Source organism: Cyanistes caeruleus, chromosome Z (genome assembly GCF_971803275.1).
Source record: "Cyanistes caeruleus chromosome Z, bCyaCae1.hap1.1, whole genome shotgun sequence".
Taxonomy (NCBI): Eukaryota; Metazoa; Chordata; class Aves; order Passeriformes; family Paridae; genus Cyanistes; species Cyanistes caeruleus.
The window spans coordinates 4,541,180-4,564,691 of record NC_141732.1 but is presented as its reverse complement, the minus strand read 5'-3'; the positions used below and the strand labels follow the sequence as shown (position 1 = coordinate 4,564,691).

Here is a 23,512-nt window from a genome sequence, read left to right as displayed (position 1 = left end):
CCACCCCCGGGACGCGGCCGTGGAGAGGGATGCGGGGATCTGTGCCCTCGCCCCCGGGGAAAGGGAGGGACGGACCCCTCTGGTGAAGGTGGCCGGAGATTCAGGGAGGGGATGGGGGCACGGGGGTGATGCGGTGTCCTCCCGGGACGATTTTGGGGGGTTGGGGGCCGGGGGGAGGGGGTGAGCTCAGCCGGGGGTGATGAGGGACCCCTTTTCCTCGGGATGCTGGGGTAAGAGTGACTTCCCATCGCCGAAGGAAAGGCTGCCGTGGCCAAACCTTCGGCGGAAGGACTTTTTTCCCCCCTTGTTTTTGAGGAGAACGCCCCGGAGGTGGGAGCGGGAATAGCTCTGAGGTGGAAAGGGGAAATAGCCCGGGAGGTGGGAGAGGGGCTAAAAATCTCACGTAGTCTTGGGAAGGAGAGGAGCGCTATAGGAAAGGAAAGTTTTTTCCTTTCGGGGGGCGGGATGCCGTGGGTTAGCAGTCAGTGGGGCACAGATCGCTGCTGGTTTACAATGGGAGCACTGGGAGAGGGGATATGGTGAGACTGCCTCTCTCCCGGGGTGGGGCTGGGGGTGCAGCAGGAGGAAAACGTGGTGGTCCTTCCCATCCTTCTGTGGATTCCCACAAGGGAAACGCTGGGGGAGTTGTGGGGCTTTTCTGCTAGGGCAGGAGCGTGATCTGGAGAGGGGCTGGTGTTTGCTCCCAGGTGCATCGCTATGTGCCCGGGCAGGTGTGTGCTGTGGAGGTGGGAGAGTGCGAGGAGGGTTTATTGTTTGGCCTCACGGGGCGAGCTGCAGTGATTAATCAGTCTGCACTTAGAAGGGGAGGGAGTGCAGGAGAGACTCTGCTGACCTCGGTGGAGCTGGTGTTGGCGTGTGTGGTGGGGTTCACAGCAGCCTCGTTCCCCTTCCCCGCTGCCTTTGGATGTGTGTAATGATGCTGCGAATGAGGAGACATGTTTTGCTTCCAGGTGAATGTTTTCTTCAGGCACACGGGAGCCCGCTGGAAAATCCTCAGGGAAATGCAGCATTCTGAGATGAGAAGGGCCTTAAGTGAGTTGGCAGGGTTGGAAGTTGCCTTGTCACTTGCCTGAGCAGGGATGGTCGATCTGGTAGCCAAGGCCATACACACTTGTGGCCTTGGTTTGAAAGATCTGGGGAGGCTGGAAGCTTCCCTTTCCAGCAGCCTTTCCTGTGGCAGGTGGGCAGTGAAGCTCTAGGAACTATGGAACTATTATCTGCTCTTATAAAGTCTGTTGGTTTACTCTCTTCCACCTTAAGAAAAATAAAAGATGACAGTTGTATGTTGGACTAAGAGCTCACTTGGGTTATTATTGTGACTGAGAGACATGTCAAATGCCTAGGAGAAACATGGGTCAGAAACCTAGAAATATTTAAACCATAAGTCTTTACTGTTACTGAGAAAACTCTCTTTTTTTTTTTTTTTTTTTTCCCTCTCTTCCTCTCTGCATTCAGTAAAATCCTGGGAAGTAAATTCAAGGAGAGGACCGAAGGAATGTTACCAGTCAAAGCCCTCACCAATTTATGAGACAGCAGAATGCAATGACTACAAGTTGGATTGTGGGAAATGAGACTGCACCCTCTGTTTATAAATGTAGCTGCTACAGTAGTTCAAAATTAAAATACTCCTCATGAGCATAACTTCAGGTTTTGGCCAGGAATGGGTGGTAAGACAAAGGAAATCTGGTAGAATTTGAGGAGAACTTTGTTTTAAAAACAGCAGGATAAAGACCTGATGTTATTAGCTGTAGAGGTGAAAAACCTGTTTAAATTTCTGTGGCACACTTTTTAGAAAATTATGAAGAACTTACTCTTGGAAGTATTAAAAATCATATTGACTTAATAAAGAGAAGTTCAGCTTTGAGCCTTCAGTTACAAACTGAGTCAAAAATCAGAAAACGATTTGAAATATGCTGTGTTGAGGAAGTGCCTCACAAGTGTGTGCTTTCAAGTCCTCAGTCAGATTTTTTCGAATACACAAATTTTAGCTATCTGCACTGGTTTCTTAGATTAATTTCCTGAGATCTTGAAATGTGTTTCATGTAGTTTGGGGAACATTACTTTTAGTCTTTGGACCATGTGTATGTTTCTCAGAGGTAGGCTTGTTTACTTGGATTTCTGCCCTGTGCTGTGACAAGGCCAAAAATCACGTAGTTGCGATAGGTACAGGAAACCTGTTGATCCGAAGTTGGGTTCTGTTTCTGTAAAATTGCTTTCATGCTCCTTTTCTCCCCTTACTCTCAGTACCAAATTAATCTGGAGAGACTCGATGTTACTGTGCAAGGTAGCATTCTGACAATATTTGATGCTTGTAGCTGAGAGCTGTTGTTGATAAGAAGGTTTAAACCAACCTCCAATGAGAATTTGAAGCAACACACATCCTAATAACTAACTAGCCTTGCTGCTTAGCTTTTTGCACAAGCAACTGGTGGGGGTTTTTTCCTATTAAATCACACAGGTGAGTTTTAAACTTTCCTTCAATAGTGTGACTCTAGTTTTGGTTTGGTTGTGTTTTAAAACATTAGCAAACTTGAGTATTTTGAGTGAATAAAAACTGTACTTGAAGCTATCTTGCTTGACAAAGCACTGGGTGAAGCCTGTCAGGTACTCTTGACTGACGAAAGAAGATGAAAAGATTTAGCCTCAGGGCCTATTATTGGGGAAAGCCCGTTATCAAATGAAATTTTCGCAAGCCTGGCTGTTTTTCCTGAAGTATTGTGATGTACCCATCAAGCTCCACACAGGGGTGCATATACCTATTGTGGCCATTCTGGTCTTCTGAGCGGGGCCACGCAGGGCTTGAGCGCTCAGACTTAACCAGGGTAAATGAAAGCATGTATCAATCTGCACAAGCTGCTGCTTCTTTTTGTTGGCTCTCTGTGAGAAAGTAAATACGTGAAACATTGTGTTAGGAAGGAATAACAAGCGCTGTCTGACACTGATGCAGGCCTGTGTAGCCACATCTCTTGTCTGAAGTGACAGTGCTGACACTGTAAGCTTCTAAATGTAGCATTTCTGTTGTAGTTATCACTATCTAGATGCTAAGCAGGGTTTTAGAAGTCTTCAACAAACATTCTTAACTCTGAAAGTGAAACACTGGGCAAAAGTTAAGTCTGTCCTGTTCTGTTTTCAGCTCCCCCTGTGCTGTTAGCCCAAAAACCTGGTTGTCAAAATGCAGAGAAGTGCAGGGAATATTCAGGATGTCAGCAGTCTTTTGGCCGCAGTCTCTATGTCACATAATATGGGCTTTCACATTTCACCGTTCCACCACAGCACTTGAACACCCAGGAAAAGCCAGCTTGTTTAACACCATGTCAGCAGAACACTTAGTTGTGGAAGTTTGAGCTTCTGCTGTGTTCTGGTGTGTCCATAGTGTGTGTGTGCTTTATTTAAATGTGTTTATGGAGATTTCTGGATGCTAATGTTACTGTGTCAGAATAATTGATTTTGTAACAGTTCTGGAAGAATCAGAGACTATTGATGAGGGAAATGGTGCGAGCTGACTCCAGGGCTTGTAACTTGTGAGTGAGTATGAATGTACTCTTGATAACCTCCTTCCTACATGTGTTTCAGTGCAGATTAATCTTACAGCAGTTGTGGGTAATAGGATTGTTTTTGTATTTTCCTGAGAGTTTATCATTTTAGTGCTTAGAGGAAAAGTGCTCAGTTCAAAATCCAGAAATACCCTTCTAGGTTAAAGATGTTTTTCTGTTTCAGGTCTTGGCATTTTTCTATAATTGCTCTTTGGGTTGTACAATAAGTATTTTTCTCCACTTCTGGAGAATTGTTTTGTTGTTCTTGCCTCTCTTTAGGATTTTATTGTTATTGGGGGGGGTGTGTGTGCTTGCAGAGGAGGAGGAGGTGTGAATTTGAAGGACTTGCACTTGCTACTTGTGGTTTGATATGTGACTCTGCAAAATTGTAACTTCAGAGATAACTAGAGTAAGAGTAGCTACATTTTTCTTTCATTGTTTTCATGCTTTCTTCATAGACTGTAGCATTTTTGGAGTTATGGTCTGTTACAATTCATATTTGTTTAGTTAAGTCTCTAGAGGCTTTTTGCTACTGCTTTTCTTTGGTGTGTAGTCCTTTTCTGTTTCCTGGTTAGAGTTAGGATTTTCAAGCAAGGAAGTAGTTCTGATTCTTGGCTGAAGAAGGCTAGGTTTTCACACGTTCAGGAATATTTTCCTGACATTCTAGGGAGTGTTTTAAATAGAATTTCCAAAGAAATTTGGGTAGGATGACATATTTTTTAAAAAAAATTAAAAATGGAAAGGATAAGATAGCATAAATTACTTAATACAACTAAAATTATTTTATTCGTATTGGAATATGTTTTTATATGTTGTCCATTTTTCAAATGCCATGGCTGTGCCCATAATTTTTCAACTATTTTATAGAGAATCTTCTTATCCAATTTAGCTGTCAGCAAATAAAAGTTAGCTTTGTACTTTTAATAATTTGGCAGTATTATGTGCTGTATTCCTCAAAATCTAAACTGTCTTGGGCCACCATTCCCAAGGTTGCCAGAACACTGAGAAGTTAAACACAGAGATTGTACACATATATCTAAATATTATTAATGAATATATCTAGATATAGAGATTGTACACACTTAAGGATGGTTCTATATATATTAAGGTCTGTTTTGCAGGTATGACTGGAAAACAAAGGTATCTGTCCTTGATATGGATAACAACAGGCTGGAAGGTGTTCCCTTTGAAGGTTGGTGAAAGTGGAGAGTACATTTTAATTAAAAAGAATTGATATGAGCAGATAATCCAGCTACTGTCTGGAGTCCCATTGCTGCCCTTGTGCATAAATGGCTGTGTTTGCTGACAAACCTTTCGAAAATATATATTATTTTTAATTCCTGAAACACAGAAAAGGGTATCTTTAGGTGTGAGATAGGGGGGTGTAAAGTTAGAGCCCCCTGGCAATGTTTTCTCTCGCCAAGGTTTGTGCCTTTGGTCAAGGTTCCTGTGGGTGGAGTGGACTCGGTGAAACAAATCTCTCAATTTCACAGGATGTGGTGATGTGCAGCCTGTCTTACCTAGAGCCTGTAAGGATAACTGTCCTCTGCATGCTGCCCTGCAGGGAGCACCAAAGGAACGGGAAAAGGAGAGGGAAGGGCTTGCTGTGGCTGTGAGCACACAGAGTGTTGGCTACACACTGACTCTGGTTCTCCTTCTCTTTGTCTTTCCCTGTGTTTTGAGGCAACCCTCCAACTGGCAGGTCAGCTTGCAGTGTTGCAGAAGGGTTTTTTAAGTGTCTTTTTAGAATTGATCAAAGTGGCCTGTCGGTCTTCTTCATACTCAAATAGCTGTGTCACTTTTATACTTGTAAATGGGTTTGTGGGGAATGTGCCTGTTGTGAAAATTGTCTGCCCAAAGCTACAGGAGGATTTTTTGTCCTAATCAACGAGACCATGCAAGAGTCACCACTCAGAGTGTTAGCTTCCTTCCTAAAACAAGCCTTTGTGGCTTCACAGGCAGGAATGTCCATCTTGCTGCTTTTCTTCAAGCTGCAGATAGCTGAAAGCTCTGCTTTAGGTTGAAATTTGTGTTCCTGTGTTAGTTAGTATAAAACTGCATGAATGCAGCTCTTTTAGTCACCTTTTTGCATCAGAAAACTGGCCTCAGTGTCTCCTCTTTCTGACAGGGCTTAGATCAATTTTGAAATGCAGGGCAGAAGTGTGTGGAGGCCTGGAGGCCAGCTTTGAGATCAGAAATTATTTCTGTTGATATCTGGTCAGTGCATAACAACTACTAGACTTAAAAATTTCATTTGTGTGTAGATGAGCTCAATTTTGTGGAGGAAATTAGAAAGGTAGAGGTAATTGCAGAGAAAGTAAATGTCAGGGCTAAATTTGGATTTTTACCTTGACAATTCCAGACTGTTTTTCTTCAGAAGAGGATGCTTCTTTCTTTGTATGCACACTTCAACAACAGTAAATACAGCAAGTAAATAAAGGAGGTTATGAATGCTTTATCCTGTCTGTTTTTAAATGCTGGAGTAATTCTAGATGCCTTGTTTATTTGAGTACAACTGGGTTTTTTTTTCCAGGCACTTACTGAGATTGTAAACCTGGCTGGGTTAACAAGGCTCTTCCTCTCCTGTGGTTCTTCCCAATTACTGTATCTGTTATGCCTTTGAGGCCTGAAGTAGGGCAGTGATCTGTTCATGTAACCACCATGATTGCCTTCTGACTGAATATGAGTGTCCTGTTTAGAAAGATAATATAAGGGAACACTGTGAATGGAGTTTCGTGCCAGAAAAGCCTGCTTTTCTAATTTGTAGAAAGAAGTAGCTGGAACCAAATGCATTCTTACCAGTAAAAGTACTGTAAAGCATTGATTTATGAGCTTAGTAGTTTCTTATCCTCTGTGTGTTTTCAGTAGTAGGCACAATATTTGTCATTAATCAGTTGCTGATCATGGAGTTTGATTAAGGGTAGTAAAACCTGTTGCACTGGTCAGTTTGTTGCTTCATTAGCAGGTTTATTGTCTGATACAGCTGCATTGTCCTCGCCTGACTTTGAGCAGTGTGTATATGGCAGTATAACATGTGGTAAATATTTTTGCAAGGGCAATGGGAGGTGAAAATTCAGGAATATCAAAGCTAAATTCTAAACAAGTTTTCAGACTGTGATGCCCTCTCTCAGGGAGGAGGAAAAGAGCAAAGCCCTTTGGAGTAAAAGCTTTTGTCCATGTCTAGCTATGACTTTTCCCAAAGTCTGGAAGAAACCTGTTAGCCTTCTACAGAAAAATATGAAGAGTGACAGAGAATTATAAGGTAGATTTAAAGAAAAAAAAAACCCTATGTGCAGCATTTATTCTCAAAGAGAAGTAGTTCAGCAGTTGGTAGGTTGGTAGTGAGGGTCTCTCAGACTTGGTCTTGGGATGCATCTCTGCACAGTCCTTTAATTGATTTGATTAGAATTGGAGTAAAAATGAACAGAAGCACGATGACATTGACAAACACGAAGTTTGACATTAGTGCCTGGCTGCCTGTTTGAGGGTCAGACTTTGGTAAGTGGCTCTCGAGTGAGCAGCATTGATTGATTGGAGTTGGGTTCATTAAAAGGTGAAGCCCTGAAGATCACAGATCCTGAAACGTCCAGGGAGAGTAGTGATGCTACTCTGCTTCAGATGTGCTCTCCACCTGTTCCCAAGGGCAATGAATTTCTGCCTTTGGAAAGAGATGCCCGGAGCCTCTGGAAAACTGACTCTGACATGAAACTAAAGAGACCTGCTTAGCTTAGCTCACAAGTTCTGGTAAAATTGTGTAAATGTCTTATGCTAGTAAGCACCAAGGGATGTGGGAATGCTACTCATGCTTGAATTACAACATCAACATAAGAAAAAAATCAGTATTAGTAGTCTGGGAATTAACTTGTGGGGGAAACTACGAGAAGACTTCCAATATCAGAGTAAACTTTGTAGCAGCCTCTTAGTAGAAGTAGCAAACATCTGTGGGTACATCAGATTCCTGATGAGGGTTGTGGGGTGGAAGGTGTGCTTGTGGCTTGATGTCTACAGAAGAGATCCTCTCCCATTTTGTATTCAGTTTCACCCAGCATCTCAAGAAATTCAGCAATTTGTCTTGCCTGTGTAATTATCCATTAAAACCATTGAAAGTACCCTGTTCACATTTTCATTAGGATTTATGAAATGAGGCTTTGAATAAACTGATGATTTTTGCCTCTTCTGTGTTAGCATTTATATGAGGTAGGAGAAACGAAAACTGGTGTGTGGGAGGGAAGAGGGGGAGAGTGTTTGATCCATGGGAACCTCTTCCCTGGACAGAACCCAGTGTGCCCTGCTGGCTTAGCTGGCAAAAAGTGACTGCAAGGAACAACTGCGAAACTCAGCACTGGTGATTTCATGAAACCCATTTTTAGATGCCTGTCTGGGATGCAGCTGATGACTGGTGTTTCTTTGGAAGACCTCAGTTTTTTCAGTTAGGAGTTGATTTGCTCTAGCTCTTTATTAAACAGATTGCATGGCATATAGTCTCAAGGACATTGCCTTCAGTTTCTGAGGGAGTCTAAATTCATAGGGGACAGAAAAAAGTCATCTTGACTTGTAAGTGTGTTGTTTCTGAATCTTTAAGGTAAAGTGTTTGTAGATGAATTGATGCTCATTTTTAAAGGTATTGCCATGAAGTACAGGCTCTGTTTATTGTGCAGTGAAATTTTATTAAGGGCAGAGGAAAAATGGGATTTGGTGAGGACTGAAATACATTTTGAACCCTAATCAGGTTGAATAAAGCTAGGAAGCCTGAAGGTTTGGCTTATGGATCTGTATTTATGAGAAAAATAAATCATAACCTATGGATGATTTCTCAGTTTGACAGATCAATGTGCTGGGTGTGCTTCCCCAAAATTAATTTTCACTTAATAACCAATGGTGGTGCTGAAGTCTAGGTTCTCAGCAACCTAATTTGCTAGAGGCAAAGTTTAGGATGTTGCTTTTTTCAGTTCACTGCACCAGCAGCTGGAAGATGCAGCTGTCTTTTCTGAAAAGCATTGAGAAGGCTTCTCCCTGTCTCTCTCTCTCTCTCTCTCTCTCTCTCTTTCTTTGTTTTTTTAATTCTTCCTTGAAAATGGAACATCTATGGTTTAAATCTAAATGAAGGTGGATCAGACTACTGTCTGACCTACAGGTTGTTGCACCATCATGCATTTTCTTCTCTCAGCAGAATTATGAAGGCATACCTCACTATGCTTTCAGTCACTCCAGTTAAAACTACAAGAGGAAATTCTATGCCACTGGAATGTTACTGCTAAAATTGATGTATCTGATCTTATCTATTCCTTTTCTTTTTATTCTGAAAAATAAGTATTGTATCCTCTGCAAATGATGTGTTTTTGGCCTCTTAGGCTAGGCAGTGATGAAAGCCAGAATAGGCAAGGGCTTTTTATTTTAGCCTGAGTGTTTCTTGAACTTGTCTCTAATAGGAGAATGATGAAGTCTGCAGCTGGCTACATTTTCTTCCAGGTTCAAGCTCTAGTAGTTAAGAGTTGGTTTAAGTCCTTTTGTTTGTTCCTTTGAATAGCTGTGATGCAATCAGTTCATTGTATTCATTAGAGATATGACAGATTCCCTTATCTAAATTACTATCCTTTATAAAGCAGTTAAGCAATGCTCTGAAATGCTCTTGAATCGAATCTGGAAATTATTTGACTATTTGGTGCATTTTCAGTTTTAAAGGAGCAACTTGAATAACATTACAGAATTTTTAATTTGTAATTCAGAGCCCATGGTGTGTTACTGTCAGTCACCATAATATATCTGGTATCTTTGGATGGTAAGAGTTCACAGTAGAGTGAATGTCCATTTAAATGTGAGACCTGTATAAATGATATTTCCTTTGCAAATGGCTGAGCATAGATAGCAAAATAGTGTAAATTGGCTCAGTTACGTTAAGCTTAAATTTCTTTTAGAATTTTGTAAGCTGTCAGCCAGAGAACTTGAAGTCATTTGTGTTCCAATTTAGGATGTAATCTGTTCTTAAACTGATTGATGCATGTGGCAAGAATACAGGCAGAAAATAAAGACCAGCACTGAAAATTTTAACTGCCTGTTTTCCTCCGGATTTCCAGTTTTTCCAAGAATTAAGAAGTTAAAGGTGGCCTCTGTATGGGCAAGCTCTAGCCAAAGATTGTTCTTTAGGGAAAAAACTTGTAGTTTATGTTCAGGAACCACCATGGATCTGTAACCTCATGGTGTTATTTGCATTGATAGCTACTTCATTGAGTCAATAAATGCCAAACTCCTTCACGTGGATCCAGCTACTGCATAGTAATTAGTATAACTCTTTATTCTGTCCTTACCTAGACCACCACAATAATAAAAATTATGCCAGTATTAGTATGCAGAGAGGGTTTTTGGATTGTGGAAGGGGACTGTACAGCTGAAGCACAGTCACTTCAATGTCCAACAAGGATGAAACTGCCTGTGGCTGCCACGTTAGTTCTCCTAGGTGTAACCCTGTGGAACATGGGGCTGCCTGCTCTTGGTGGTCCTCAGCACATGGAAGATGTGAACCTGTTGGAGCTGGTCCAGAGGAGGCCATGGAGATGTTCAGAAAGTGGAGCACCTCTCCTGTGGAGACATGCTGAGAGAGATGGGGTTGTTCAGGCTGGAAAAGAGAGACCTTGGAGAACCTCCCAGTGCCAAATGTGGGCTTATAAGAAAGATGGGGACAGACTTTTTAGCAGGCCTGTTAAGAGTAGATGTAAGCAAGGGATTTTGTACACTGAGGATGGTGAAACACTGGAACAGATTCCCAAAAAAGGTTTTTTTTTTCGTTTCCTTTGGCCCCATGGTGTAAATGGAAGTTTGCCTACATCTGGAGATGAATGCCACCTGCCAGAGGGATGAAAGCATAGTCCTGTTTATTGCAGACTTATGGAAGGGGGAACATTTTGGGAGGTTTTGGAAGAAGGCAGTGCCTCAGGTCACTTGCAGTACATCAGTCACAGCACAGTAATAATAAGGGGAAATCGTACACACAGGTGGTCAGCAAAGGCCAATTAATTGTTGGATCCTCCTACAGTAAATATCTTAACTCCTTTCCATGGATCCAATTATTGTGTAATAAATCAACATGTGTGTTCAGTGTGTCCTGACCTAGACTTTTAGCTGTTCAAACATGAATGTTTGAGATAACACATCTTGGTTTTGTTCCTTGTGGGAATAAGACTGTTGTCTGGAATAAAACAATAGAAAATGAAGAAGACAAAGCAGCTATTGGAAGCTAGTACCTTGATTGATGCAGTGGACATGAAACAAATTTTAATTTTCTCCCACAAAATAGATTATACATGTTAGTGGCATTGGAATACTTGTTACAAATCTATGACAAACATAGTAACTGGGTATAAAAGAAGTAGCCTCCAGTCATTATCTTTGATTGGTAAAAATGCATAAGTGTAGGAATACATAAGGAGAGTATTAAAAAGTAGACATTTGGAAACATAACAGGCTTTTACCATCATTCAAGGGATTAATTTGCTCTAGTGTATGCAGGACTTTAAATGAAGTTATGTGAAGTATTAGTATAATATATATTTAAGTTTAGGAAAAAAATCCTTGGTGGCTTCTCTGTGGTGAAGGAGATTGTTCAGTAGCAACGTGAGTGACTTCCATCCTTAAAATTGGGGAGGAATTAACAAGCTATATTTTTAATTTTCAAGAAAATATGCTTTAAAAATAAACATAAGTCCAAAGATAGGACAGATTGTTGTAAAGTAAGTGCATGAGAATGATGATGCTTTCAGCAAATTCCTGTCAAATTTGACTGTCCTCAGAACTCAGGGGTGGCAGGGAGCTGCTCTTCGTTTTGCTGTGGGAAAGCAACTGCCTGGTTGGAGACTAATTCCAAAGCATTTGGCAGGTGCTGGGATGGCATGTATGATACAAAATACCAAAATCATCCTTTCTTCATCTGCTGGGGAAAAAGACCTGGCTCCCTATTTTAGTTTAGTTCCATAGAGGGATGCAATATGTTGCGTTCTATATCCTTGCAGAGTTTTATGAAAAAGGTTTTTTGAATATTTAGGAAAAAAAAAAACAAACCAGCAAACCCTTTAGAAGGTGGTGTTAGCTTGTAGTAATAAGCTCATAACAGACTGGTTGTCTTTGTTCTGTGTATACAGGGAGAGTCTGCAAGAAAGCAAGAAGAATTGACTGTTTGTGCAGGCAGTTTGTCTTAAAACATGACAGCAGATGTGAATGCTTTTACAGGAGCTTGCTTTACCTCCTCAGAACAGGATTATGGAGACTTTCTGGAGAGCTGGGGGCATTCTTACACATGACAACTAGCAGTGCCACTTGAGCTACTGGTGCTGTAAAAGTGTTGGAAGATGCATCAGTGGTCCATGCAAGCAAGTAAATGTGTAGGCTTAGAATTGCTGTGTGGAGCTCCAGAAACTGTGGTGGAGGGGGAGGAGTTGGAAAGTGTTTATGTAAGATAAGCCTCTGAACATTTTGCACAAGGCTTTGCATATGGGGGCTTCAAGGTTGAATGTCATGGTGATCTTAGCAAAAAAATCCCAGGCATTCCCTGAAAAGTGGTTATGATGATGAAAACCTTCAGCTGTTTATAGCAGGTGTACCTTCTGCATTCCGGGAAAGAACAGGGCAAATGGGTCAAGAGATGAAAACAATTTTTAATTTACTTTTTCGCTGTGTTGTACACTCATACTAATAACTTCTCATGGAAAAAAATAATTACCTAATTTGATTCAGCCCAGGAGACTATTTGTGAAAGGGACATGTTGCTCTGCAAAGTGGTTACAGTGACATACTCAGAAGACTGATAAACTTGACATAATCAAGACATGATTGAAACTACTCTTCACTATTTAAAACTTAAAGTATACTTAATTAGGTTTGTGCTGTGAACTTTGTTTTCATTAAGACTGTTTTTGTGCTTTAGGTGAAGGCACTGAAAGAGAAGATTGAATCAGAAAGGGGGAAAGATGCCTTTCCAGTAGCTGGCCAAAAACTAATTTATGCAGGTAATGGATATTCTGAAGGTAACTTATCTGAACTTGCCTTATTTTATTGTTGTTGTTTGACTTGGATGTGAATGTTCAGTCTTCTAAGAATTCTAAGAACTGAAGTACAGGCAGGATAAGAGCCCCCACAAATGCGAAAACAAACTCAAGGTTGAACGGAACTCTTCATTTTGAACTGGAATTTTTTAGGTTTTAATACATGTGTGTCTGTCAACTTTGGTCTTATAACAGGATGACTTGGGGGTAAACTGGGTGAAGAAGAAATAGCTTTTGTTATAAGAATTCAGGATTTAAGCAGGTAAAAGCTGCTGTTCTGCTTAATTCTTTTCTTGTTCAGTTTATGCTGTGTATAGCTGAAGCATTGCTGTATATACCTCAGAGAATTAAAAAAGAGATTATTTCTTTAGGATTAACAGAAGAAACCCACCACCAAATCCTTGCTCTACAAAGGTACTTTCAGTACTTTAAAGCTCTGTCACTAGAAATGTGTATTATGTACAAGCAAAAAGCAGGCTAGTGTCAGTTAAAAACATGAAATTAACTTTATTTGAGCTTTATTTTACTTCCCTTATTCATTCTGGTGCAAATACAGAAATCCATTTTTTTGTTCTTCATGTCAGAACTTTGGTCCTATTCCAGTACTCCCTCTAGTGTTTTTTTTCCCCTCTAAAACTGAGCTTGAAAGAGGTTTTCGTGGACTTTTTACTTTTGTTATGTACTGCTTTGTAACAAGTATTGTCTTTTTCGCTTGTAATGAATAAAGCCAGTGTTAACAGTGGAGAGATGCTAATGGGAGAGAAGTTGTGAGTCTCTGTTTGTACATCAGACTGTGTCTGATATCAGGCTTTATCTCCCTGGTGCTTCAGTGGGGGGAGTGCACATCAGGAACATGAAGGTGGAAATCTCATGCATAACCAAGGAATGTGAACCAGGCAGAAGGCTTTGTGCAATGTGTGTAACTGCATGGCACTCTTAATATTGTGTTTCTGTGATTGCAAAAATCAAAGATTGCATAAGATTCTGTGACATGACTTGAATGTTTTTTGAAGCCAGAATGCATCTGCAGTATTGAATAATCCTACAAGCAGTAGGAAATATAGGGAATAAGATTGAGAATATAATCTTATCCAAAGACGGATTCTGTCTTTTTCTCTTTTTCTTGGACAAGAGATACGAGGGTATATGATTACATTTTTACTTTTATTAAAATGAGCTTTAGAATTTTCATGGTTTGTTAAAGCAAAGTGATACCCCCAGCTGGCTTTGATTAGAGAGGCAGATCCATTGTGTTGACATCTGTATTAGGGTGAGGTCTAGAAACCCTGAGTGTGGTGTGCTCTGAGAAGACAGGATGTCTGTATATATCCTTCCATAAAGTATATATTTTATATATTACATACACATTTATTAAAGCCTTCCCCAAAGTGCCTATAAAAAGTTGTGAGTAAATCCATGTAGGTTCTGAGTCAGATGCTACAGGTATTGCTATTACTGCCCTACATGTATTACTTCCTTAAATGTTTGACCTGCAGGACTGGTGGAACCAGTCTTTTGTGTTCTGAGTGCCATAAAGTGTCTGTGTTGCTTTATTTCCTTGCAATCCTCAGGATAAGGATGTGTCATTCTAGTTGCAGTCCACTGGAGAGGTTGTGAAATGGAAGCAGTCTGTGGCACATCTTCAGAAAATTAATCAGTTTAAATTGTAAAATACTCCCTGAAAATTCTAACAATCAGTGCTATAAAATTCACTGAAGTACAGACCTGATTTTCTGATTTGTGGCTCTACCTCTAAGTCAGTTTATTCTAAGAAAAGGCAAAAAGTATATGGCTTATAGTGTTCCTAAGTTCTTTCAGAAGTGTTGCAAATCTATTTCACAGTACCATGTCTGCTTATGAAACATCAAAAGTCATAGTATAAAAAATGTTTCTGGGTTTGCCTGTTAGCTTTTTCATACTTCTGTCAAGATGGCAAGTTCTGGAATGATTCTAGCTCTTTCTAATGTTTTAGTCTTGCAAATCGTTGAAGTTGCAAGGTCACACACTTGTTATTGCAGGTAATGCTCTTATCTGAGGAGCAAATGGAAGATAAGTGGAAAGGAGTTTCCCTTTGTGTGTAAGCAGGCATAATACAATACAGACATATTTGGTTAAGCTTTTTGTGTGTTAACACCTCTCCTCTGTATTACATGTGTCTTTGTTAAGGATCCAGTGAAGCTTTTCAGATTTAATGCTTTTTGTTTTAAATGGTTTTAAAGCCTCTTCAGCACTTAGGGCAGCAGCCCTCAAGCTATCCACTACTCTGCACTCACATGAGGAAAATTGTAGCTCTACTGCCAAAGCATAATGGCTAAACTTCTTCTTCTTGGGTTGTTTCATGTTTAAAAATTTGCATAAAACATGTTTTTTATGTGGAAATCCCAAGATCATCTATTGATTCGCTAAATAACTTCTTAATTTCTGCCTGTTTAATTTCCCAGGTAAAATCCTTAATGATGAAACTGCTCTTAAAGAATACAAGATAGATGAGAAGAACTTTGTTGTGGTTATGGTGACAAAAGTGAGTAATTGCTTCTTTTGAATAGGAAACTTCATTAATTTAATTCTGTTTTTTCTTGTGATGTGTGATTGTATATGGCCATCCTTAAAACCAGTGGGATTTCATCATATGCAAGTTCAGGTCCTGTACAAAGCTTGTATGAATAGATAAAAAATACTGCTTCACAGTCTTGGTTTGCCTAGGCTGATTTTTGCTGCTGCTCTGTGCTGAATGTTTGTATCAAATAAAAAAACTGTTAATGGCTGATTTTACTGTTTATTCTTTCTTCTCTCTCTCTGTTTTGGTTTTTTTTTCCTTTTATTATTAAAAGGAAGAAGGCAGCCTAGGTAGTTTGTTGTTAAATCCTCTGTATGGAACTGTTCCAGCCTTGCCATGTTGCTTTTCATAGTTCATGGCTTTTTCTTCTTTCAGACCTAACAGCATAAACCAGTAGAGACAGGATACATCTGGCAGTAAACAAACCTATGGGTTTTGAAAGACTGCAAGGGCAATTTATAGGGAATGGCTGTGACACGTGTTTGAAGTATTTCTTCTCTGAACCACTTGTCAGGCTGCTTCCAGGAATCAAGCCACTGATTTTCCAGGCATTCCAGACCATTGCCATCTGAATAAAACTGGCTTCGTCTGTGCTTTGGAATATGACATTTATTTTGAAGCTGGAGTTCTTCCTCCTGAAAAATAAAACATATATTCCGTTGCCCTTTATTTCTATCTGGTAATATTAAACATAATTAAATGTGGGCTTTTTTAAAGATAACTGTTGTTATCTTTTATCTTTTTTAAAGATAACTGTTGTTGTTTTCCGAATGAACAGCTTTCTAGTCTGTGGTTTGCCACAGAGGCATTTATCAGTACAAGAAAACATGTACAGATGATATGTCAGAGTCCAGTTTTTCATTTTGTTGATAGCAGAAGACTCCAGAGAAGTGGTGCAATTGCCAGTCCTGGAAGTATTCAATAAATGTGTGGCTGTGGCACCTGGGAACAAGTTTAGTGGTGGATGTGTCAGTGCTGAGTTAGATTTAATCTTTTTAGAGGTTTCCTCAACAATTCTGTGATTCTAAATGCAGATCTCCATGAAGAACTGCAAAATTCAGTAGATTCTGATAATAAAGGACCTGTAGTTTCAGTATTTCTTCAGTCTTAAAATCTTTTTGTTAGTCTTGGAGCTCAGTTGCCCTTTCCTGATTCTATTGTGGATAAGACATGCCCAGTCATGTAGGCACAGACTGCTAACTTTGTCTGATGCTCTGACGTTGCATTAAGGGTTTAGGAATCCAGCAGAAAATAACCCCCCTTGCATTCCAACTGTGTCAGTGTTTTTCTTTGAGTGCTTAAAATGTTATTTGCTGTGCCTGTCATGTTGGAAGGTATTCATTCTTAAGCTTACCTCTCCTTGCAGACAAAAGGAGGAAGTAAATGTTTTCTTCTTCAAGCAGGCAATGTCTGAAAGTGGTACACACCTTGAATAAGTAGTTTTGTTAAAGTTCAGCTATTTCTCTTGGAAATGAAAAGATTGGGGTCAACTTTGTCAGCCCTTGGGGCTATTTCTGTGTGGAATTAATATTGTATCCAAGAAAAATTCAAGTTTCCATTAGAGATGTGAACGTTATTTCACTGTTGCATACAAGTATTATTCACTCTAAATATTCTGCTGTAAATTTGGTAGTCCTTCATTCTGCTGTATCCTTGGTGCTTGCTTCAGAACTGAAGTATTTGAGATGTTATTTTAGTGCTCTGAATGCAAATACTGCATAACTAAAACGTGTTGCAGGTGAAGTTTAATTTTTTTTTTTTTTGCATCTTGTTTTTCAGCAAACAGCATTCATAATGAAATGTGATTTCTCTCTTAATCACTTTTTTTCCAGATCTGAGTGGTGGGGAAAGCTTATGCAGTTCTGCAGAGATTTTTTTGGCAGCTCATTTGGTTTCGTCTAGAAAAATGTGCTTTTGTAAAATACAGGATTGTTATCATATTTAGAATATTGTGGTCTGTAAATATTTAGATCTTTGCATTTCACTTTATCCTCACAATGTGAGCTCTCAGGTTTCTAAGTGCTTCACTGATGCTCTTAGTTGCTTGTTTGAACACAGTGAAGGGTGTTAGAGGTTTAACGTCTTGCACCACGTTAATGTTGTGCTTGATGCAGAGGCACCAATATCAAACACAAATGGTCTTAACAGAACTTAGTGGGTTGCCTGTAGAGAGCCATGGATTTATGAGCTTTGTGCTGTGCCTGAAGTCTGTTGTCCTCCTGTAGCCCAAAGCAGCAGCTGGAGCAACTCAGCCGTCAAATGCCACTTCCACTGTTGGCTCAACAACTGCAGCTCCCACAGCAGTTGCTGCACCAATCCCTGTTCCTGCTCCTGTGCCAGCTCCTGTCCCTCCACCACCAGCACCAGATGCAGTGGCTTGTGAGCCTGCACCTGTGAGTGCCCCGATAGAGGAGAAGCCAGAAGAAAAACCACCTGAGGCACCAGCTGCTATCAGTCCATCATCAATTGACAGGTATGAATAAGCCTCCAAGAATGGATTCCTGTTTCTGTTGCTTCTAGTTTTGATTTTAAGTTTTCACTACAGCTTTATCCAATCACACTCTCCAGTCTACGTAATTTTTCTTCATTCTTAACTGGAATTTCAGTCTCTGACTCAAATATAACATTACTTGAGTTGTAAGAATGGACAACTACTCCTTTCTTATGCCTTCTTCCATGGGAAGTGTGGTTTAGGGAACAAACTTGTGGAGGGGAGAGTTAGAAGACACAAGACTTGAGCTCCTGTTACACATTTCAGAGTTGCTATCCTGCAAGTTTCTTTTCAGACTGAGGATATTCACCTGCAGTGGGGAATCTACTGCTCACAAAGCCCTTGAAATCCTAAGAGGAATGTGTCCTGTCCTGCTCACAACCCTCTGATTGTGCTTTGGGTCATGTTGGTCAGATTCAAGCCATAAATTCCTTATTGCTGTACGAGTCCCTTAATTTCTGGAGAGCTTTTTCTTCCAAAATGTAGGATATGGTGACTTAAAGCTACAGGGTTGTTGCTTATTTTTTTCTGAATGTTCCTTGGCCCATCTGCAGGTAATTGTGGGACCTAGGAAAATTTTTCACCTTGATTTTCTACAGTTGAGAAAATCAGGTGGAACTTTGAAGTTTCATCCCTATTGTATGCTGTTGCAATTTTTTGCTTAAGTACTGTATGGGATTAAAATGTTGTTAACTGGAATCTAATGGCCCCTTATGTAAGTGCTACATAACATCAAATCTCCATTTTTCATACTCTGGGTTTTAATTAACTGTGTGTTATTTCTGGGAATACTGGTGTACATAGTATTTTTTTAAGTGATTGTTTTTAAACACCATCAAATACTGATTTGGTCATAATGAAGCAAAACTTGTAATTGCCTAATGTCTTGGAAAAACTCATCACTAATTTCTTGCACTAAATACACAAATTGATGATTTAATTTTGCAATTCTGAGAAATTAGTATCTCTTAGAAATGGAATGCAAATGAAGTTTCATTTAGTAGTCAAATTAACTTAGTTGTTAAAAAATACTAATGAATGGGGTTTTTTCTTATTTTTTTTCCTTGCTCAGTTTGTCCAGTAGGTTCAAAGATCAATCTTTCTTACTGAAACAGTGTTTTTCATGTTTTTCATGTACAGATTGCAGTTTTGCAAAACAGCAGTAAGGGAGCCTCAGTGTACACACTTAACAGGGAGGAACAAAATAATTTAACATATAGATTAATGTTAACACCTACCTTGATTTCAGTGAGTACTGTTTGCTTCTGATTTGCTTTGGAAGTTAAATTACTGAGGCAAGATTTATTGACCCAAGGCCAGGCCAACTGGCGTCCTGCTTTGCCTTTGATCTTTTTTTGATTGTAAATCTTAACTACTGACAGATACTAGTGAAGCATTCTTGTTGGAACAAATTATTTCTTGCATAGATCTTACAGAGATCTCTGTAAGTGCCTTGTTGGATTTTTAGTGGCGTCTTCTGAAAACATTCAGATCAATCCGATGATCTTTCACTTGCTGGTAGGAGTTGCCAGCTCTGGTAGCCTGATTAATGTGAGGCTCCTGCAGCTCCATGTCCTCAAGTCTGTCACATTATCAAGACTGAACATGTATTCCCAAAATATACACACAAGATGTATATAGCTATAAATATATGTCTGGCTGATTAGGTCAGCTCAGGCAGGGAAAATCCCAGCACTCATGCAGGATACATCAGCCACATCCTGTTCCCTTCTGGCTATTCAGGGCAAAGCCCACTGCTGCAAACTGAATATGTACAAAACAGAAATGAAAAATAAGAATTTCTGTTTTGATAGCTGGCCCCTTAGACTCTGCCAAGTTTTTGGTACGAAGGTATGGGGACCTGAGCCCTGCAACCCTGTTCCAGGCCCTGATTCCCATTGCCTTCACATGCACACACACACATACACACACACACCCACACACACACACACACACACACAAAGGGCTCACACAGGAACTGACTGCAGTCCTTGGCCTTCAGACTTTCACAGTGTCTGGTCTCAGCAGTTGCTGGCTCCACAGGTGTCTGGATCCCCCTAACTCACAATTCCCTGTCTCTGTGAACACTTGGAATTCCACATACACATGTGTGTGTAGAATAGAGACACACACACACACACACACACCCCCTGCATTATGAAAAATTTTAAGAAGTAGAATTTAATGAAAAGACAGGATGGATGGATGGTGACATGCAGAGCATGGCCAGGCAAGTGTTTCTTATATATGACTGGCCTTTCTTATCCTCTTTTTGCTCTCTTGACCTGTGCTTTTCTTCTGCATGGTGCCTTAAGCTTTCCTTTCCCTGCCTTTGGTTCTTCCTCTAGATTTCCCCCCAAACACTTTTTCCTGGCACCCCACACTGAGTTGTACCACTCTGTAGGCTGTAATGCCCTTGAAGGAGTCCTGTTGACCCACCCCAGGTGCCATCCCAAGACCAAGGGGCTGATAATTTAATTTTGCAGCCCTGGGAATGGGGCTGGTATTCCTCTGCCTAGTGCTGTGCCTCTGTGTTCCTTGCTGTTCAAGGAGGTGAGCCTTTAATCCTGTAATTTAACAACTTTGATAACTTGAGATGGAGTAATTGCAAATGTTAGCAGTTTATATTTCTGGGAAAGTAGTATACAGAGATTTTAATAAGTGCTTGCCACCTACCTCCTTGGGTCTTCATTGAGGTCAAACTGGTGACTGTGGGGAAGCAGTTAGTGAGACTGCTGTGTGCTTTTAAAAATCCACCTTGTTCTCCCACCCTTTAAAGCATTCAAGCAAGCAGATGGCTAATCCCTGAGCAGATGGGCAAGAGCCAAACTTCTGGGGGGTAGCGGGGGAAGGTTGGCCTTGTGTTAAAAATGCTAGCATTGTAAGTTTGTAAAATCTATTCTCACTGTAGGACCAAAAGAGAGCTCTTTGGAAAGCTTTGTTGGTTTTTCAGAAACAAAAGGTGCTATTAGAGTTACAGCTGCTGCTGTTTAAAAAAAAAAAACAAAACAGGAAGTTTTTCAAAGTTTTGTAATTACCATTGCACTTGTCTTCATCTTACAGTACAACAGGTGATACATCTCGATCAAATCTTTTTGAGGATGCTATAAGTGCACTTGGTAAGTGGAGAGTTTTTTTAATGTAGACATTATTTTGGTGCAGCAGAAACACGATGGATTAGCAGATGTTGACATTTTCTTCTGTATCTGTCATTGCTAAAGTTACAATCAAATTGCTCTTCTCTAAGAACTGAACTTGATATCTTGGAACCAGCTTCAAGAGCTACTTTACTGAACAATATTTCCCTTTACATATTCTTACTGTGTAAAAGGAAGATCCTTGCACTCCTGCTTTTTTCCCCCATTTGCTTTAATTTCTCTCAAACTGTTCACTTTGAAGTAGCTTGAATAGAAGATTAGATCTAAATATGTGTGTGCTTTTCACTTTTGCACCACAGATTGCAGGGCTGATAAAATGGCTGCCTTTATTATTCACTTGTTCCAGCTTTAAAAGTACTTGCTTTTTGACACATTGAGATTAGATAAATTCACCAGATCTGCTGCTGTCTGGGCTGAGAAATGAATGCCTCCATGTATTTACAGTCAACTTACTTTTATTTTGACAATTTAAATAATATTTGTTTCTCAGTGGAATAGACAGAATAAAGACAACAGGAAGGTCTGCCACTCACTTATGCTGATTTGGGGAGCTAGAAAATTATTAGACAAACCCACAGCTCCTTACTCCTGATGAAATTTTTGGGTTGTTTTGGAGTGTAACAAATTCAGGTACAGAAATAAGGAGGAGGTGGGGTTTTTAATTTGTCTTTTGTCTTTAAATATGAGGCTGCAATTTGGTACAAAGAGTAAAACCAAGTTAAGACTTTCACTTAAATTTTTGTGTGGATATATTGGAGGTAGGTGCTGTGATTAAGCAGCTCAGGGTGATTTAGAAGCAGCAGTAACATTTTACATGAATTAGTGGTAGCAACTTGATTTAGTCTCTCCAGCTGCAGCTTAGATCTTAGGTGTGACATACTGTTTTAAATTGTATCATCCAAAATAGCTGATAGATACTGATAGCAGGAGACAAAAACTAAACAAAAACAAAACTAAAGTGGCTGAAGTGAAGGTGCTTCCTTAACTATTCATAATATCTCAGTGGCCAAGATGAGGTCATCACCAACACAAGTGTTTAACAGTGTTATCAGCAAGTTGATTGAAGCTGGTGATCTTGATTCAAATCTCTTCAAAATTGGGGAAAAAAAACCCAAAATATTTCAAGAACATTACCTCACCATCTATTTTATATGAGAGTTCTTTGGTTGGTGTCTGATGGAGTAAAGCTATCAGACAAACCTGACATGTTTGGAAATAAGAGGTATTGAGTGTGATTTAAGTGTTGTCAGCCAAAAATTTTTAAGGGCAATAGATATGAACTCTGTGGTTCTTTTCCTTTAAAAACTGTCCTGAAAGGCATTTGCTTGCACAAATTGATGAAGTATGTTTTCACATTCTAAGTTGGATCCTATACATATTCTAGCTGTTGCTTCTCAATTACACTGTCTGAAATTAATTGACTTTGCTTTGAAAACAGGGATTGGTTTCTATGATTTGCTGTTGTTTTCAGTTACATGCTGAAAAGTGATGTGGCTTTGTGTATTATGTGAGGATCTGCACGTCTTGCAGTCCTTGTGCAACCACATCTTTCACAGGAAGAGCCTAAGATTTCTTGAGGCATAGGATGAGAATTACTGTGGGGAGTATGATGCACTGGATTTGAGCATTAATCCAGCTTTAAAATGTTATTTGAAAGACAAAAGCAAAGAGCAGAATCAATTCAACATTGACCTCAAACATTTCCACTAGCACTAGGGACAGAGAGGCCTGACTCTGTATGATGACATTGCTGGTGTGCAACTTCTGAATTGTTATTCTTGATCTCGTTCCTGCACACTTTGTGAAGCAGGCTGCATGGAGTACATGCACTTACATTTTCAGTAATTCTGTTTTCCTCCTTTGGCTTTTAATTATGCCTTAGGTAGCAGCCTGTGCAGAGCAAGCCAGCCTTTTTGCACCTTTTTCCTGTATCAAATCTCATACTGTTCCAGTCTCTACCTTATTTGCTTATAGCAAAATATAAGCAAAAAATACAAGCCATAATAAGCAAGAATATATTTGCTTATATTGAAAAAGCAATACTCATTGCTTATACTGAAAAAGCAATGTTCAAGTAGTAACTAATTACATTTACAGGTGTTTTGTCTGCTTGGTTACTTTCTTAGGAGTGGTAAGGGTAAACTAGTGGGGTGTAAGGAAGAATGTGAGCAGAAGTAATAAAATCATTGTGTTGGGACAATTATTGGCTTGGCTTTTTTTTGCTCCCCTGAAGATACAAATAGAAGTATGTATCTTTAGAGCAAGGTTTGGTGATTTTTTTATTTCACATCTGAAAAAATGTAGGCAGATGATCTTGTAGGTCTGTATGAAGACATGAAGAGCTTATTTCTTAAACTCAGGTAGGCACTATTACTTTGAAGCCCAAATAATAAATACTCAAATTAGTCAAGGCTTTTAAATCCTTTATTTCTGGATAATGCACAAGTACCCTTGGGCTAGGGCTGTTTTATTGTTTGTTCTTGAGTATACTGCCCTAAGTCATACACCTACTGATTATTTAGAAGCACATGTTAAAAAACAGGCAGTGGGGTTGTATTAATGCTGGCTTGAGTTAAACACCTTCTCCCTAAGGGAATAAAACATAATGTTTTCTTTGGCTCTTTTAATTATGACTTACTTCCCTTAGCAGAGTAGCTCTTGTATTTGTTTCCTCTGTTTTTTAAAAAAATATTATTATTAATCAGTTGGTTTTTTATGAC

At 39.7% G+C, this 23,512-nt stretch overlaps 1 protein-coding gene across 10 annotated transcripts in view; it reads left to right on the top strand.

Annotated features, from left to right (window-relative positions):
* Positions 1-23,512, top strand: part of RAD23B (RAD23 nucleotide excision repair protein B) — a 33,934-nt gene that overhangs the window by 314 nt on the left and 10,108 nt on the right. Inside the window, exons 2-9 of one of the 10 annotated variants that reach the window (XM_086866639.1) lie at positions 972-1,053; positions 1,477-3,542; positions 4,676-4,746; positions 11,687-11,918; positions 12,469-12,550; positions 15,028-15,107; positions 17,369-17,616; positions 20,698-20,753. In XM_086866639.1, coding sequence (XP_086722765.1) covers positions 15,096-15,107; positions 17,369-17,616; positions 20,698-20,753 — 316 coding nt within the window. In that variant the 5' untranslated portion in view covers positions 972-1,053; positions 1,477-3,542; positions 4,676-4,746; ... (1 more) ...; positions 12,469-12,550; positions 15,028-15,095. Of the gene's footprint in view, positions 1-796; positions 1,054-1,476; positions 3,543-4,675; positions 4,747-11,686; positions 11,919-12,468; positions 12,551-15,027; positions 15,108-17,368; positions 17,617-20,697; positions 20,754-23,512 lie in introns of those variants that run through there. The other 9 variants (XM_086866631.1, XM_086866634.1, XM_086866635.1 and 6 more) reach the window with 9 other exon arrangements.